This window comes from Falco punctatus, assembly GCF_963210335.1.
Source record: "Falco punctatus genome assembly, chromosome: 7".
NCBI classification, from domain to species: domain Eukaryota; kingdom Metazoa; phylum Chordata; class Aves; order Falconiformes; family Falconidae; genus Falco; species Falco punctatus.
In genome coordinates this window covers 41,232,537-41,250,435 of record NC_137587.1, presented here as the reverse complement: position 1 = coordinate 41,250,435, position 17,899 = coordinate 41,232,537, and the positions used below count along the sequence as shown (strand labels likewise).

The 17,899-nt window shown below is 44.4% G+C and overlaps 2 protein-coding genes across 4 annotated transcripts in view; one reads left to right on the top strand and one right to left on the bottom strand.

The window, feature by feature from the left end:
• Nucleotides 1-1,136: 1,136 nt before the first annotated feature.
• Nucleotides 1,137-17,899, top strand: part of DHRS7 (dehydrogenase/reductase 7) — a 20,853-nt gene continuing 4,090 nt past the window's right edge. Inside the window, exons 1-4 of one of the 2 annotated variants that reach the window (XM_080394526.1) lie at nucleotides 1,137-1,420; nucleotides 6,339-6,491; nucleotides 12,472-12,578; nucleotides 13,508-13,747. In XM_080394526.1, coding sequence (XP_080250652.1) covers nucleotides 1,294-1,420; nucleotides 6,339-6,491; nucleotides 12,472-12,578; nucleotides 13,508-13,747 — 627 coding nt within the window. In that variant the 5' untranslated portion in view covers nucleotides 1,137-1,293. Of the gene's footprint in view, nucleotides 1,421-6,338; nucleotides 6,492-9,258; nucleotides 9,938-12,471; nucleotides 12,579-13,507; nucleotides 13,748-17,899 lie in introns of those variants that run through there. The other variant, XM_080394527.1, reaches the window with a different exon arrangement.
• The window catches only part of PCNX4 (pecanex 4), a 26,668-nt gene continuing 24,482 nt past the window's right edge, over nucleotides 15,714-17,899 (bottom strand). For both annotated transcript variants that reach the window (XR_013929290.1, XR_013929291.1), the window contains one exon: nucleotides 15,714-16,043. The gene's annotated coding sequence lies outside the window, so the exon portion shown is untranslated. The remainder of the gene's footprint in view (nucleotides 16,044-17,899) is intronic.

The following is a 17,899-nucleotide window of genomic DNA, read 5'->3' as shown; positions in this document are numbered from 1 at the left end:
GAACTTTGAGGATGCCATGGGGTGTGCAGTTCCCGCTTGATGCCTAAGGCCTGAGTCACGTGTAATAGTACCTGGGAAGTAACGTGTCTTCTCCCATCTGAATCGATTCGTTGTATTATCCTGTATCTAGGAACTATTTGTTCTAATAAAACCTTTGATACTACACTTGGAACCGCTTCCACCCAATGGGTTAAATGGTCCACTGTCACTAATACCTCCACCTCTGGACTTGGGGAAGCACAGTAAAATCTACTTGGATACTTTGAAAGGGTCATAATGCCAAACTTCTTCCCCGTGTTGGGGTTCTCCTCATGGTCTTCTTATTGAAGTCGTGGCAGAGTACGCATCCTTCAATTATTTGTTTGGCTATCATGAAAACACCTATACACCCAAAACGTCTTAGAAAGTGATCACATAAGGCTTGAGTTCCCCACCGAGTTGGTTGGTGTACCTTATCATTTCCCGCGTTATTTCTTTGTTTAATATCTGTCTTCCATTGGGAAGAAACCACTTTCCGCAGGCGTCCTTCGCTCCTGCAATTTTTATCAACTCCTTTTCTTCCTCCTGTCTGAACCCTGGGATTCGGGTGAGTTGGGGAGGTTCTGGGTCATGCATGCGACAAAACCCGCCGCTGCCTGCAGCATGAGGGTGCGGGGTGTCTGTGCCAAGGCCCGGGGGTGGCTGCAGCGGGGCCGGGAGCCGCCGGCCCGCTTCGGCGGGGAGAGGGAGTTTTTGGTGTCTCCAAGGGACGGCCGTGAGGCTCTTCTCGGGAAGACGGGCGATGGTTTGCGATCTCTCACCGCCACAGCCAAACCGCCCTGGCCACCCCCCAGCGCCGAGGTGGCGCAGCGGCCCAAGCGGTTTACCGGCAGGGGAAGGCGGCGCAGCCCGCTCCCCCCGGGGGCACCTGCCGGCGGGAAAACAGACGAGGGCCCAGCTCCCAGCAACGCCCTTCGCCCCCGGCACAAGCGCGGCCTCTCCCCTACAAACCCGGCGCTTATCGCCGCAGCCTTGACCGCGCCGGCCGCCGCCGCCAGGCTCCCGCCGGGGCCGCCTTGGGGCCGGGAGCGGGCCGGGCCGCGGCGGGGCCAACGGGGAGGGGCCAGCGGTGCGGAGCGGGGCCGCCCGCCCCTGCCCGGCGGGGAGAAGGGGTGGAAGGGGAGGCGAGAGGCCGGGAGGAGCCGGCGCTGGGCTGTTGCGGGCCGGCACCGGCTGCAGGCAGCGGGGGCGGCTCCTGCCTCGCCGCGGCCCTGATAAAGGGGCGCCGCGGTGGGCGGGCGGCGGTAGGCGGCCATGGCGTGGGGCTGCGAGCTCTGCCTGGCGCTGGCGGCCGGAGCCCTCCTGGCCCTGCTGTTCCGCTGGCTGCGGGCCGACGGCGACCTCACGCTGCTGTGGGCCGAGTGGCGGGGGAAGAAGCCAGGTAAAGGCGCCCGCCAGCCGCCGTCGAGTGCCGGGAGGGGGGCGGCGGGGCCCGGGGCGGGGCGCGGTGCGGTGCCGCCGGGGGCGGGCTTGGTGCGCTCGGTGCGGGGAAGGGGGCTGGCGGCGGGCGGGGAGCGGGCGAGGCCCCGGGGTCGGGGCTGGCGGCGCTTCAGCTCGGTGGAACCAACCCTCGGCAGCTGCCCGACGGGCTTATCTATAAAAACAGCCCCGAAGCCATAATCTTCCAGCCCTCGCCCAGCAGGCGCCAATGAAGTAGCTCGCTAAAAGCAGCTCCGCAGCGGTGGCGAGCTCTGGCAGGCCTGTGGCGAAGGCTGGCGCGTTTGGCCACAAAACGGTTGTTCTGCCCGGCTCCTGGGTGGGCAGCCGTGCGGGCAGCGGCCCGCGGTGGGTGCCCGGCCGGGGGGCGGCGGGTGGCAGGCAGGGTGGCCACGGAGCAGGGTGCTCGGCGGGGTGGCCGTGAAGGGGGATGCTCGCCGCTTGTGGCTGCGATGAGTTGCTTCGTAGTTTGTTTGCTGTCCCGTTTCAGTTTGTTCTGGCATCCTTAAGCAGATCTCAGCATCACGGTGGTGCTGGAAGTGTTTAACAATGAAGCAGATGTATCTTAGTGTATGGATTAAGTGGGTTTCCCCTCGTGAGAATTGTGCCCTGTAAGGCATAAGGGAACAACAGCACCACACGGTTGCTGTCTGGCTTTACGCCACTGTTCTGTAAGGCGCCGCTTTTGACACCTGCGGATACAAAAGTTGAATAATAAAATGCCATCAGGGGTTTTCAGTTCTTGCTGCTGTTGATCTTTATAACCAGACTGTGATTATGCCTGCTTCTGGATAAATATCTTTAGAAATCATAGGTCTATTTGCTTAATAGGGGCTTTTGAAAAGAAAAGCCTCAAAATTCTGAATATCCCCTCCCAGCTTAGCCAGCAGTTGCCATCTGGGGCTGCTGTGAGCTGCTGGGTGCGGGTGGCTCAGGTGAAAGCAGGGAGCTGGTGCCATCGGTGACCACGCAACAGCCTTTTCTTGCACCTGGCTGGTTGGCGGCAGAAGCTGAACTGAAAGAAGATGGGATGAGGGACACTACAGGCTGTCCCATGTGGGAAATGAAACTGGGTGTTGGGTTGAGATAGGACCGCATGGAATGAAGGTGGAGTAAGGGTTTGGACTTGAGACCATGATTTGGTAAGGGATGGTGGTGCAGGTGAAGGTCAGCATTTGGAAAGGCTTGAGAGAAGAGTAGGACAACTTCTTGAGACCTCTCTGTCTTTTGCTTTCAGTAGAAGCTTACTGCAAAAGTGCTAGTCCATGGGATGGGCAGAACAGAAAAGCACATAAAAGTAATAAAGCTCTAATAAACATTAAATTTAGACCTGTGTGAGTGATCTTCTGTAACTCTTTGGATATGCAGCCCAAAGTTTTATAGGAACTCCATCAGGTAGTTGCCTTAGTGTAAGAAAACTACAGAAAAGCTTTGTGTGTGGACTTTGCAAAGATCACGGAAAGACTCTAGGGCAGAGAAACAAGCTAAATTTCAACTAATACAAATGGAATTGAAGCTTTGTCTCAAGGGATCTATGTGCAATGCACATCAAGATGTAAGAGCTCTCAGTTGGACATAGTGTTACTTGAATGTAGCCTTCAGTCTTGTTGGAAGCCTGGAAACCTTCTAACTAGTCTCTAAAGGTTCCCATGTAAAGAGCAATGTAGTAATTTTCTGATGTAGTTGTTCCAACATGTAATCTAAGAAGAATCAGGCACAATTTTGTCAACATAAGCTTCTTTACTCTGCAAAGAGGTGAGCTGTGTTTTGTGTCCCCCCTGCAGCTGCCCCCCCCTCCCCCCCCATCTCCCAGCCTTAGCGTTTGTGATTAAATGCTATAGTTTGAGCTGCATATCTTAGTTAAGTGGCATTCTGCTAATTGTTTAGCCATATACATGTGGAATGGTGGTGCCACAGTGCTGATCCTAACCGTTCAGGTAGGAAAATGGAAGGGACAAACACTAGAAAAGATGCTTCTTTAAATATGTTCTTCCTTTTCTCTTCCTCGTCCCCATATTGTGCACATAATGTGGCATGCCTTGGTAAGTGATGTGTGAATCCCATGGAAAAAACCCTTGATTTAACTTAAAGCTGTTACTAGAGCTGTCACTCTTGCAGTCATATCCTGTTATCGCTTCTACAACAGTATTATGGATGTCGAAGTTTTTGGAGGTAAAAATACCAGAAAGCAGAGTGATCTCATTTGTTTCTTTCTCTTGTGCTGTAAACTATAATTATGTAGAAAAGCCTTAATAGAGGTAAGACCACTTCCATTTCAATGATTCAGTTCTATAGGGAGAATTTACTTTCAGATTTTGGCATTGGCAGGTGCTGGATTGTCTCCCATCTTCTAAGTATTTGTGTGGTCAGGAGACAAGGGTTACTGCGTGCTGGATGACTTTCCTTATGTGCTGTGTTTCATTAGCTGAACAGCAGTCACTCCAAATGGTGTGACTTTCACAGGCAGAGTAATACTATCAAGCTAAGGCGGACCCTTTCACATATGAAAGCCTACTTTTAAGCTGGGGGTAATGGTATAATTCTTTAGGGCTGTGAGGAGGATGTTCTGCTTTAAACCTCCTCACCCCAGATTTTTTTCATGAATGAAATGACATGGCAACCTTGTGCTACAGGAGCTATAAAATACTGGAAAACCCCTCCGTGAATAGAGCTACAAAAGCACTTCTTGAGTTACTTGCAGTACTATTCTGTTCAACCTCTCATTTGTTATGCCTTGTAATACAGTAGTTAATGGTTAATAATAGCATAATCTGCTTTTATTCTTTAACTTTTAAACTTTTATTTCCAGTAAGAACAGGACATTTATTCTGGAGCAAGCCAGTGGTGTGATACTTGTTCTACAAGGGCATTTGAGCTAGGTCTGCCATTATGTTAACTCCCAGTAGCTCAGTGCTTGGTAACTATCAGTACTGGGAAATCGGTGGAAAATTTCCTTATCTCAGTTAATTATTCTGTCCACAGAACAAGATCCTGAATAATGGCAGTGAAGCTGCCCAAGACAGGTTGGGAACAGGAAACTTACGTAGCAGTAGGAAGCGGATTTGTTTTCAGTAGCAAGAGGAGATGAGTGTGGTAAGCAGGGTTGAAAGTATGTCCATGTGTTGTTTTGTTCATGTAGTATTTGTCTACATTGGTTTTCTGCCAAACAAACAAACAAAAGATAAGTCCCCATGTTTCTTGTGGTTAATTTAATGAATTGGTAATATATTGGAATAAAACTGTAGGAAAAGAGTGTGAATGAACTTCACGTATAGCAGCCATTTGGTATAACTATTAATTCAGTGGTTACTCCTACAACTTCAGCAACACCTCTTTCCACCTCCAAAGTTCATACCCTTAGAATACATCTGTCCTTTGGAAAGTGACTGTTTTGCTGTTGTTATTGTTTTAAAAAGTGAACAGAAAAACCCAGACAACCCCAAACCACCAAAGCTTGGTTTTATGAGGGATTTTTCTTTGGCTAAAATACAGTCAGCTTAAAACCAAAACAAGTAATACTCACTGCCAGTGCCACAAACTCACGCTGAGCTCTGATCATCAGTCTTGAGTATCTGCTCATGAAGGGTAGAAGGTTTTGGTGCTAATCTCTTCATGGGATTTATGTTAAGACTCTGAAAGTGAAATTTGAAACAGTGTGGTGTAGAGAGAACCAGGAACTGGGTATGGAAGTAAGCAGGAAGTACAAGCAGTCCCAGCCACTGGCTGCAGTGGAAAAGAAGTACTTTTTCTAAATTAAATGAGTGGCTAAGTTTCAGTGAGCTGAAAAATGCTGTTCTGGCCTTTTTCAAAATAGAACTGACTTTAAGTCTCAGGAGCTGCATTTGACTCTGCTGTTTGGATTATATCACATAATCTTCCTTGTTCGGCCAGGCATTGTCGGAATACTCTTTCTGTGCAAACTTGAGAAATAGAAGGAGGAGCTCCTGTCAGCAGTGCTCTTGAGTATTTGAGTCAGATTTTCACTAAGACTAATCTTGAAGAACATGTGCAAGTGTTAGGTAATGGCACGTCCTGGAAGGTGCTCTGATATTAGTGTTTTGTTCTTAAATCATGTTCTAGAATTAACAGATGGCTGAAAATCACCAATTTGTATTTGACGATTTTGGATACGTGCCTGGAAAACTAAGCCTTTTCCCAGTACCCAGGTGTATTATGGAGTGAGGATGATTGCAAACAAGGGGGAACAGGCATATAAGCAGAGGAGTAAAAGTAGTAGGATGCTATTATTTTTACTACAGGCTGAAAAAGTGTGCCTGGGCAGGAACTATGAGTACACGGGAAATTCACACGTAAGCTTATACCTTTGGAACTCTTTGTACTGGACTCTGGCCAAGGCAGGAATTAACCTGCATCAGATGATACAAAACAAAGTGGATGAACACGTGTTTGGTTTGCTGTGATTAGCTTTCTTCAGAGAATGTTATTCTGTTGGTAGTTACTTAGGAACATTTTTGAGGTAGGACGTTATTGGGAAAGGTTTACTTAGGCTTCTGTTTGCATTTGCAATACAGTAGCTGTTTCCTGTCACTTCCAAGAAGTCTCCCTTTTCCTCTGAAGCTCTCTTTGATGAGGTTAGTGGAAATGCTGTGTGAGGGATGGCTTGCAGAAATGCAATCAAATTTCTTCCATCAGGTAGATAATCAGTGTTTATTCAGATTAGCCTTGGAACAAAGTTCAAGTGGCAACAGAACAGCTATGAACAGTTTCACAACTGCGTGTGACCAAAAAATAAAGAAGTCAGGATTTTGTAACAGCCGCCCCAAACGAGCATATTTCTTAAAAACAGTATCAGATTGTACCCCTGCAGTGACTTTGAACTGCTGTCTTGATTCTTTTGATAGAAAATGAACTACGTGGCAAGGTTGTCTGGGTGACAGGAGCTTCAAGTGGAATTGGAGAAGAATTGGCTTACCAGCTATCAAAGATAGGAGCCTTGCTTGCTATCTCTGCAAGAAGAGAGGATGAGCTCGAAAGAGTGAAAAAGAAATGCCTTGGTAAGTATAACTTACTGCTTCATGTGAGCAGCTCCACTCTTACCGTGATGGAGCTGCCACAGATGTACTGACCCATATATCACAGGAATAAATTTCATGATGAAAGTAAACTTTACACATAACTTCACTGTACATTTGCAGCCGGTATTTTCTTTTCATGAGTGAGAAGCCTTTGTATAGACTTGCCTTATGAGTTCTTTCATTAGCCAATATTACCTAACAATCTCATTATCAATTGCAAGTGGTCTTGTAAGATACTAGATTAAGAGGACTAAATACTGTGGGGAATGGAGGAAACGGTCTGATGGGTATCATCCTATTGAGAACCAAGCCATGTAGCTGCATGCTACTAAGAAGTCTTTTTCTTCAGGTTTGTCCATGTTACAGGCAGACTCTTAACTCCTTTTCCAAAGAAGAAATTCAGTTATTAGAAACATTCACAAAAAGTTGTTGTGAGCAGGTACAAGAAAGAGGTTCTCCTATATGTAGATCAAGAGGAACAAATGTGAAGTGGAATGTATAACTATTCCAGTTCGTTCATATGCCTGCAGTTCGTTCATATGCCTGCTGAGTCAGTGGTCTGGCTTCATTCCTCCTGTTTGTCCTTTTCCCTCCTGTTTTCTGGCTTGACAGTGAGAGGGGTAGGCAGTGAATTCACGCTGATAAATAGAGGTTTTGAACATGGTTAACATTATGTCTCTTTCAGACCATTTATCCTCCATAGCTCAGTATGCAGTATTTAATACTGAGTATGTTATCACACTGACAGTTCATTCCTAGTAATGTTGATAGAATGTCCACAGTCCACTTGGAATGTGTGCTAGTGGATAATGAAATGTTTGTCTTGGGTTAGCACCTAAATGTTTCTAGATATCTGAAAGTCATAGCAGGGTACTCTAAAAGTCGGTCAAGGAGCTTTCAAAAATTCACAACTCCTTAATTCAATTTTCTTCAAAATGCTTCAAAAAAGTGGTCACTCAAATAGTTGTCTTCCAAAAGAAACAAGGGGCGTAAGACAGTGTGGTTAAGTGGTAATCATGGCAAAATTCCAGTGCTATATGACGCAATGTTTAGCGGTCAGTAGAAGTATGGGACTACATTTGCGTCTGTGGCTGTTTGTTGTTATTGCAAAACTGCGAACACCAAACGGGCTGGCAGGAGCCATAATCCTGGATATGCATTTTCAGGCAACACTTGTATGAGAATGCAGTGTGCTAAGGAATATTCAGAAACATTATTTCAATTGATGTGAACCAAGAGCACAGATTTATCTAGGATGATTTCTGCCTCTGCCAGCTTCAGGTGACCCTGTAAATGTTTTAGCTGTTGTATATGCTAGCTTCCAAGTCTTACGTAGCCATGTGTTCTGCAAGTATATGCTGTTGAACTTTAGCTGTAGGTCAGATTAGTAGGAAGACTGGAAACTCTTCAGTAACGTAGTTACTCCATATTGTCTATAGCCAGCCTTTAAGTAGTGGAAGACAGTAATTGGGCCCACTTCCCGTCTTATCCTTCTCAAGGATGTGTAAAGCCAGCTTCCACCCCTTTCCTTGATTATTATGTGTGCTAGCCCCTCTGACCGTCTTAGTGGCTCTATGATACGCTATCTCCAATTCATCTGTATTTATCTGAACTAAGGGGGTCCAAAACTGGACACAGTACTCTAGATTCAGTCTTAGAATCTTGTGTAGAGGCACTTAAAAATCACTTCCCTCAGTCTGCTCTTGCTAGCACAGCCCGTTAGCATTTGCAATTGCCAGAGCTAATTTCTGACTTAGATGCAACTTGCTGTGGTCCTTCCATCAGGACCTCAGGTCTTGTTTGGAGAGCTGATGCACAGCCATATGGGCGTTGGCCTGCAGTACTGCATAGCATTATCCTATCCCAGGTGTGAAATTTTGCATTTGACTTTATTGAGCTTAATGAGGTTTGTCAGGCTGTTCTTACTGCTTGTTAAGATGCCTCTGAATGACAGTCCTAACCTCCAACATAGCAACTGCTCCTCTGAACTTGATGTTAACTGAAAATTTGCTGAAAGCCTGTGTTTTGTCCCGTCATCTGAGTCATTAATGAAAACATTATAAGATACTGGTCATGGAGGGATACCACATAGAACTGACCACCAGTTAGACTGTGAAAGGTTGGTTGCTATTCTTTGGGCCTGGTGATCCAGCCTGTTTTTCACGTGCATTATAATTCACTCATGTAGACCCCTCATATTTCCCCAATATATCTTCAAGGATGCTATGGAAGACAACATAGAAAGCTACACAGTCAAGGTAAACAACATCCACTGCTCTCCCCTTGTCCACAGAGCCAGTCATCTCATCACAAAAACCAGTTAAGTTGGTCAGGCAGTATATGCTGAATCTATGCTGGCTTTTCCCAGTCACCTTCAGGTATTTGGAAATTGCTTTCAGGAGGAATTGCCACATAATTTTCCCAAGGACTGAGGTTAGGCTGTGTGACATTTGGTTTTCTCCAGTCACAGGGAAGCTACTCCACTGAGCAAGTGCCTTCTAAAGATGAGTGCCATAGGTCAAACTCTTATAAATCTTGATGTATCTGTTGCCCTGCTTATATGTGGAGTTTGTCCCTAACTTGGTCTTCCTCTGACACTGGTAGTATTTCTTTCCTGCAGAGTCTAGCCTCAGGCTTGTGGGAGACCTGAGAGGAGATCTTGCCAGTGAAGACTAATGCAAAGACTAAGGCAATGAATACCTCATGTTCTTCTGTGCCCTTCGTCACTTCCTTGCCATCCCTATTCAGCAGTGAGCTTCCTGTTGTTGGTGCTGTACCTACAAAGTCCTTGTTGCCTTTCACATTCCTCACCAGCTTCAACTCTGAGTCTTGATCTTCCTGATTCCGTCCTTGTGTGCTTGGACCATGTGCTTCCTGGGTGGCTTCTCCCTGCTTCCACTTGCATGTTTTCTTTTTGCAATTGCGTTCAGGAGTATTCTGTAAAATTTGAGTAGTGTGGAATGTGTTAACATTGAGCTGCAACATATGACATCAGCTTGAATTTTGCTGTTTTATATGGCATAAGTGGACTAATAGGCTTTAACATGCCCGCTGTAGATGCTCTACACAACAGCCACTTAACTAGATAATTTGCATATTAATGTCAGAAGCAAGCATGTGTATCTTATTTAAAGTTTACAGACACCACCCTGTGATACGTGCTTATGCATTCTACACTGCTTAAAAGCTGAAGGGGAGAGAGAGAAGGAAAGTACTGTAAAAGCTATGGCAATACCTGATGAGTCACGCATATGACAACTCAACACTTCATTGCACTTCTGCAGGAGGGAGAGAAAACAACTTGTGTAACTTGGTTCCTGCAAGTGGCTTCTGTATTTCCCCCAGCCACTCTCTGCAATGTAAGCTGAATTTCACCACTAATGTTGGAGGCTGTTTTCTCTCAAAAGTCCTAAAAAGAAAAAGGAGTAAGTTGGGGAATGTTTCTCTCTTTTTTTTTTTTTTTTTTTTTTGACTAAGCTCAAATACGATTTAAATATGGATAGGCCAAATGAATTAGAATCTATAAGTTCTAGTACTATACAGTAATTGACATTAGAATGGATCTTAGGAGGTCATGTTGTTCAGCCTCTGCTAAAAGCTCATGTCTTGTTAAAGAGCATTATACAGGATAGAAATAAGAGGTAGAAGGAAGCGCTGAAGAGATGGAAAATAAAGGTTCTGTGCCGAGTATTACTGTTTATTGTATTGGGAGAAACTGCCAGCTTGGATTAACATGTATTGAAAAGAGTTGTTGATCTGAAAACCTCTAGGGAGTCCTGGAGGCAAGAGGTGTACGCTTGATGTTGTAACAATATATTATTTTAAGTCGGTATCAGTTATGCAGCTGTCTTTTCAAAAAACAAGTTGGCTTTGGGTGGTTGTAACCGTGTTTCAGTTAAAAAGTAATTAGAACTTAACCCTCAACAGGGAAGAGGCAGCTCGTGATTGCTTGAGAGGAAAATGTCAGTCAGAAGACTGGCTGCTTGGTGGTTGGGCAGTTTGATCCCAACCAGAAGCCGTGTTGTGTAAAGCTGCTATGTAAGGAGGCTTTAAAGGACCTCCGGGAAAACTGTGCGCTAGAAGTGTACAGGTTCACAGCTGGTGAAAGTGCCCTTTGTTCAGTGTAGGCTGAGCTTTGAGTGTGAAGTTTCAGATGCATCTGAAAGCTGGTGGCCATGTGTACTTTGCAGCTGGAGACACTTCACTAAAGGATGTCAACTACCATAAGTTAGCATTCGCGTAAGACGATGAACTCTAAACAAAGGTCTCCCACTTTGGAAGAAGTGGGTTATCGTAATTGTTGCCTTAGAGACATTGGTTTGGTAATAGGCAGAAAAGGAAGTGGAATATTGGGGGTCATTAGTAATATTATTAATAGTAATAATTAGGAGAATATCATACTGGCAATGTATAAACTGGGACTTATACGTGCCTTCAACACTTGCACAATTCTGGTCATCTGCCACAAAAACAATGGGATGAGTAGGTGGTAGAAGCTCACCCTGGAAAAGAAGTGAGGAAACTGATAGAGATGTACGGTCTGAGTACTTTTGGGGGTGGAAATCAGGCTGGACTACGGATTGCTCCAAAACAAAAACTAGGCTTCTGGTTTGGTATTTCCTGAAGTCAAAAGTTTCTTACGTGATATAAAAGAGCACTTCCTTCTATATCAGCAGTCTGTGTCTCTTCCTCTGCTTTTTTCTTTCCCCACTATATCGCTTTTGGGGCTGGGTTGATGGTGTGGTCTTGTTAATCCATGGCAGAAACGCTCAACTGTGCAAATCTGCTTGAGGGAGCATGATGTAGAGGTGTGGCTCTGTAAACATAGTTTAAACTACATGGATTTTATTGCTGTGTTTCTGGAAGAAATGGAGGGGAAAACGCATGTGGAGGGGTTGGAGTGAGCAATAAATGAAAATACTGGCAGCTTTAAACCAGACAGATGGGTTTATTTTAATCGGTAGCCTAAATATGAACAATTTTTGAACAGAGGCAACTTAGGGATTTTAGTCTCCTCCTTATTTGTACATCACTGTAAAGACAAGTTTAACCTTACCTGTATGTGCAAGAAGTAGTAATTAAAAAATCAGATGCTTAGGCCTGCTAAAGAGGGCAGCTGGTTAAAGGGGAGCAGGTACACTAGCTGTGGCTAGGAATCAATTTAGAAACAAAAATAGCACTATCAAACTAATATAAGTAAAGAAAATCATGTTATATGTGGTTAAAAAAAGTGAGAAGATTAACATTGAAGACTGTATTTTTGTGAGTCATCTGTTCCAAAACCCCAAGGTAACAAATTGCTGCTGAAGAGATATGTTTTATGGAAAAGGTCGGTTGTTCTGAAGTGACAGTGGTAGAAACACTCAACATGGAGGCTTGAACTTGACGACAGCGGACTATTATTTCAGGAGATGGATATATTAAAAGCTGTCAAACAAAAACCTTCTCTTTCTACCTCCTCCAATAATCTTACCATCTCTAGACTTTGCCTCATAGCTACTTATGTATGTATGTTGTGGTTTGGGTCTAAATTGTACTAGTCCTGGTGTCAGGACTAAACATGCTTGACTAGTTAACATATAAGCAAAGTTATGCTGCCAGTACGCTGTGCTTCTGAATGGCTTAGTGGGAAATTTCAGTTGCACGTTACTCCCAGATTTTGCAATTTATTTGGAGATTTGAGTAGTCTATATTGTGCTACACAAGCCTGTTTAAAAAAGTCAAGCTTTTCACAAGCAAAACCGTAATGATGAGAAAAGAAAGACTTGGTAGGAACAGATTAAAAATGGATTACATGTGGAAATTAAAATGAAAAGAAACCAGGGATTTTATTTCCAACTTAGTGTTACGGTTTCTTGGTGTCTTTCTAATGAAAATGTTGTGTAAAGCACATTAAATTTCCCACAATTGTTATGTTTGTAATCTTATTGGTTCCCATTGACTTTACGGTTAATTTTAGAGATTAGCAACTTGAGTGAAAGAGATATCCACGTTCTGCGTCTTGACTTGACTGACAGAAGCTCTCATGAAGCTGCAACCAACCGTGTAATTCAGCATTTTGGCAAGGTAAGGTGTGCTTCTGGGGTTAAACTTTTTCTTCTTTATCTCCTATACTTGTATTTCACTTTTATTCTATTGCATGGTAAATTCACCAGTGTCTACATCTTTCTTAAGTTTCAGTGTTTGCAGAGATGCAGCAATGAACAGATAACCACTGGTCATCTGGTCATTACCAAGAATTAAAAACTCACTTGCTTGATGTCGCTGAATTTCTGGACCAACTGGAGCAATCCTCAGCTGTATATTTAGGGCTTAAAATTGCATGTGAAAGTCAGAACCTTTATTTGGTAGTTTCAGCAATGTGTGTAATTTGGGTTCAGAACCATGTGGACCAAAACTGAACATCTGGCACAATTGTTTACGTTGTTTGGTGCATAGTTTTCTTGATTGCTAGTCCAGAGTATGGAGTTAAGATAATAGCAGTCAGACCTGATCAATATTAAATACAACATGCAAAACTTCAAACTAGGCCTTTAATCCACTGATACTTTGATTTTTGCAGTGAAATTACTGGCACCATATTTTTTTCTTCTGTTCTTTACTGTAGTTAGTTTCTGGGTTTGGACAAAACATATTTTCCGAGATCACCTTGCAGGACCTGAGTGTTAGGTGTTACTTGCTACAGTGCAGCAAGTTTAAAACGTGTTGTGTGGAAAGCAACTTTCCAGCTGCCAGGGTTCCTGTACTAGGAGTTTACCTTGTTTGGCATCAAACGCTGTATTCCTGTTCTGTTGACTCAGTTCAAAATTTGCCAGCCTGCTGTTCGAAGGGGGGGCTGGTGGGGGGAGAGCACTGCTGACACTTGTGCAGCAGCTTGTGCATGGCAGAGGTGACACCAGAAGGAAGAGAACAGTCACTTAACAGCTGCCTGAGGAAGCACATTTTAGTGGTAAAGGAAATGTGTTCTATTAATCTATCATTGTATTTTCCCCGAGATTGATGTTTTGATCAACAATGGTGGACGTTCCCAACGCTCCTTGTTTGTGGATACAAACCTGGATGTCTACGAAGCCATAATGGGACTTAACTACCTAGGTACAATCTCCTTAACAAAACATGTGCTGAATCACATGATCCAAAGGAAAAAAGGAAAAATTGTTACTGTGAGCAGTGTGATGGGTATCATGGGAGCTCCTCTTGCTTCTGGGTATTGTGCCAGCAAGCATGCTCTGCAGGTAAGTTAAATTTCTGAGGTTAATTAAACCCTGTGTAATAGACCAGCATCAGTTAGTGCTGTAGCAGAGGACTATTCTCTGCAGAAAATGCAAGTATTGCTTGAAATTGCACACAGCATATGTAACTCCCTCAGGTGTTGAAAGTCCTTTAAAACTTATTTGCTCTGAAATGCAAAGTATCTCAGCTTCCAGTGTAGATTTATTTTCCTGACCAAAATTGAAATGGTGTCCTAGTTGGGCCTAATGGCCATGTAGTTAAATTCCAATGTGAAACACAAGACCTTTGCCTCTGGCCTTCAGATGAAGGAATACCTAAATCAGAGGATTATGCTTTTGCATATAGAAGGCCTAATATTCTCATCTTAATGCATTTAGGGAGGAACAGTCACTGGTGAGAGTTTTAGGCCTACAGGAAATCTTTAGGACAGTGAGTGGTAAAGCAGACTACTAAGAGAAATGAGAATTCCTGACGTAGCTGGGAACATCTGAATGCATCTTCCCAGCAGTTCTGAATGGTGCTGTGGTGTGAAGAACTGGCAGCTCATACTGTCTTAGAAGCTATTTTCTGCATAAACACTCAACTTTCAATATTGCTTGGAAAAAGTTTTTGAAAGTAGTTGCACTTGCATAAAAAACCATAGAAGAAGAGCTCAGAGAAGTAGCGGGGGGGGGGGGGGGGGGAAAACCTGCCTGTATCATTGAGGAATCATTTGTTTAACTGGTAAATTTGTTTAGACATATTTGTCTTTCACCAGTGTTTGACTTCCTGCTAATGTACTCTTTGATCTCGGTAAAATAAACTTCAGCTGTGCTCAGTGATGGTTTAAAAAACTGGCACCTTCTCATTCTCTGCTGGATTTAAACATATAAACAGAGTAACTCTGCTTAAGCTATGGGATCAGTATTTTTTTGACAATTTGGCTAACAATAACAAAAATGTAACAAGTGGCTGACACAGCAAGCCACTAGACACTTGAAAGAATGAAGATGTAGAAGACAGTGACTGACCTCTGCTAATAAAAAGTTTTCAGTTAGTGACAGGGAGAGTGCTCTTCACTCGAGTGGCAGCGATGAAATTGCCCATTAGAGGCCCCCTCTTGGTTTAAGTCTACTAGGTTCAAATTAGAAGAATTCAACGAGCAGAAGCATGAATTCCCTTTATGCTCCTTTATTAAGTGTTCTTTCAGTTGAATTATCTTTTGGGTGTGGTGCAGTTGGTCAAAGCATGGCTAATTAGTTGCAGAGCACAAGGAACTCGTGTTGCTTTAAAAATGCTCGGAACGTTAAAATCAAGAACACAGGCGAAGCTTTAAAGAGATAGTTTACTAAAAATTCCGGATTAATTAAAATAAGCAAACTAAACTGCTTATATCTTTGTTAGCTTATACCTCTGGTCAATAACCAGGCCAGGCTCCAAACCACCTTTCTTGTTTCTTTGACAGTAATTCTGCAAATGCGAATTGCAGGTGTTTAAAACGTGATTTGCAATATAGATTTCAAAAAGACTGTCTGAGAGTCTCTTTATCAGCCTGGAGTTATGGCTAGGTGTGGGCATGAAACTCCCAAAAGCTAGAAATGCTTTTTTTGAAATACCAAACTTTACCAGTACAGTTCAGGTAAAGGAGGTCTGTAGGAATGGCATTCTTCTTCAGGTAGCTCATCTCTGATGATGACCAAGAAGAAATGGCTATAGAGAGGGTAAGGGGGGAAATAATACGAAGTATAAAGTGATACTTTTCCTGTTGTGTTTTCCCAGCATGTGTCAACCTGTATTCTAAGGTCTTCTTGAAATGAGGATTGCATTTTGGTCACCAGCTAGTACATATATGAGCCTGTCTGACATGAATTCGTTTATTAAGGTTTTGGGTTTTTTTTAATTCATGCCTTGGAGTCTACCACAGCTGACAAAGTTAATGCTGCCATCTTAATCATGCCCTTTTTCAAAAAGTCCCTCCTTGTTTGGGGGTTTGGGTTTTTTCTTTTTTAAATTTCTTTTAAATGGCAGTTGGAGGAGGAAGGAGGGAAGGAATTCTGTTAAGAATTAAGATTTGTTCTTGAAACAATCACGCTTTGATTCATGCCAACTGGAGTTCTTCATAACAATGTTATGAGATTACCCTTTATCTCAGTTCCGAGTGCTGTAAGAGCGTGAGTCAAGTCCACAGGAGTCTGATCTGACTGATGCAGTTCCTCTCCTATTGTGCTGATGCTCATGACGATCATGTGCCATTTATCTAGTTGCAGTTCACATAATTGGTGGCATGTGGAGTGGATCAGAAATGGTGGCAGATCTGATCTGAAAAAAGAAAACGTTCCTTAATCAGGAATTTGTCTAACAAACATATGGACTGTACTGAGCAGCAACCACTACTCTCTTCATTTAGTTTCTGGTCATTAGGGCAATTTCTAAATGTTTCTGGCCTAGCAGAAGTCAGTTCAGCTTCACTTTCTTCAGCATCTGCTAGGATTTGGGCACTAAGCTGGAAAGGCCCAGAGATGGCTTCAAGCAGTTGCTGTTCCACGTACCCTGTGTCTGTATGTTAGTCTGGCTTCAGTCTGGGCTTGGTGGCAACACTCAGATTCTGCCTTTTGCACTTGAGTTCCTTTACTGCTCCTAAAACTGGGCCTGCCCCTTGCCTGAATTTGGAAAAAAAGAGAGCACTTTCTTTTCTTTCTTAGGAATTTTAAGCTTCTTTTCTGGGATGAAGTGGAGGAATCCCATACCAGCTATCTTTGGATATCTAAGATAAGTGCTGGAATTAGAGAAGCCTTATATACGGTGGGTAGAGCCTCCAGAGGAGAGGGCATGTAAGATTCTGGCTCTTTTCAGCATGAATCAGCTAGGATGTCAGCTGAGCGAGTGCTTCGGCCATCCTGTGTTGCTGGTGGAGATTGTACTTCCTGGATGGTGTAGAAACTTGGAATTGCAGCCCAAGGGAAGGAGGGGGCACACAAACCCCTCGAAATGGAGGGGGTAACAGAACAGCTACAGAGAAGAAACGGGACCTTGCTGTGATCTCTGGCTATGTGCATTTTGTGTTTACAGGCTGTGCAAGCCTCTAATGAAATAGTGCTGACTTTGACGGTGCTACTCAAGCAGCACTCTGAGAAAAGCCTCAGCAGCCCTGTGCTCAGCTGCTGTGTAGACAGGATCTCCAAAGATAACGTAACATCACTGGACCAACGCTCAGCTTTTGGTGTCTTGCAGCTTGCTCGGGTCAGCCAGGCTCCCTTTGTGAGAGCTGGAGAGAAGCAGCAATCTGAGCGTGCCAGAGCCAGTGTCCTCTGCAGGAAGGTGTCTGAAATAGCCTCCAGAGCCTGCTACTGCTGCGTGCCTTTGTATGGCTGCTCAGGACTGTGGGCAGGTGCCTATTTTTAGGTAGAATTTGGATCCCAGTAGCCTCCCAGCATTTGAGCAGGCGTAGGTGCTTTGTTACAAGTGACCGAGCAATGTTTCTGGCTTCCTTTTTATCAAAGCATTCCCAGACACACACATACCCCCTTCCACCTCCTCAGCTTCTGGAAGTACATCTCCTTCAGCCAAAATGGGAGTCAATTCTGTTCCTCAGCATCCCAAATCAACAGGGAGTGATGAGGGAGTGTAGGCTGGCAGAGCTCTTGCTTAGTCCTGCTCATGTAGTTCAGCGTTGACGAAATAACTGAGGGTTGCCCAGAGGAGGGAAGGTAGCTGCGTGGGCTGCTGTTCAGGCTGTGTCCTGGAGAGTCTGGGCTTCCCGCTGTGGTGAGCAGGATGCAAAGTACTCGTGTGAACAAGCAGCAGTAGCATGTCTTGCCCTCACCCGAGCAGCCATGCTCATGACACACGCTGCTGCTTCTTACCGTTGGGGTCTAGCGTCTCTTTACTTGTTACTTTTTCCTCAGCTGGACCGATGGCACATCTTTTGTGACAGGACTGCACAGCTTGGGGGTTATGGCGCTTCTCTGAGATAAGTGGGCTCAGGACCCCTCAGGGAAAGAAGGGGATGTGGGGAGTGCAGGTCGGGGCTGTCGTGTTAGCCTGGAGGGGTAGGTAAAGCACAGCTGTATTGGTGCCGCATCTGGTGCGCGCTGGGGTGGAGGAGGCTCCTCCTGGGGCAGGAGGCAATCCAGGGGAGGTCCTGGGCTTTTAATCTAGGACAGCCAGGTGGTTGG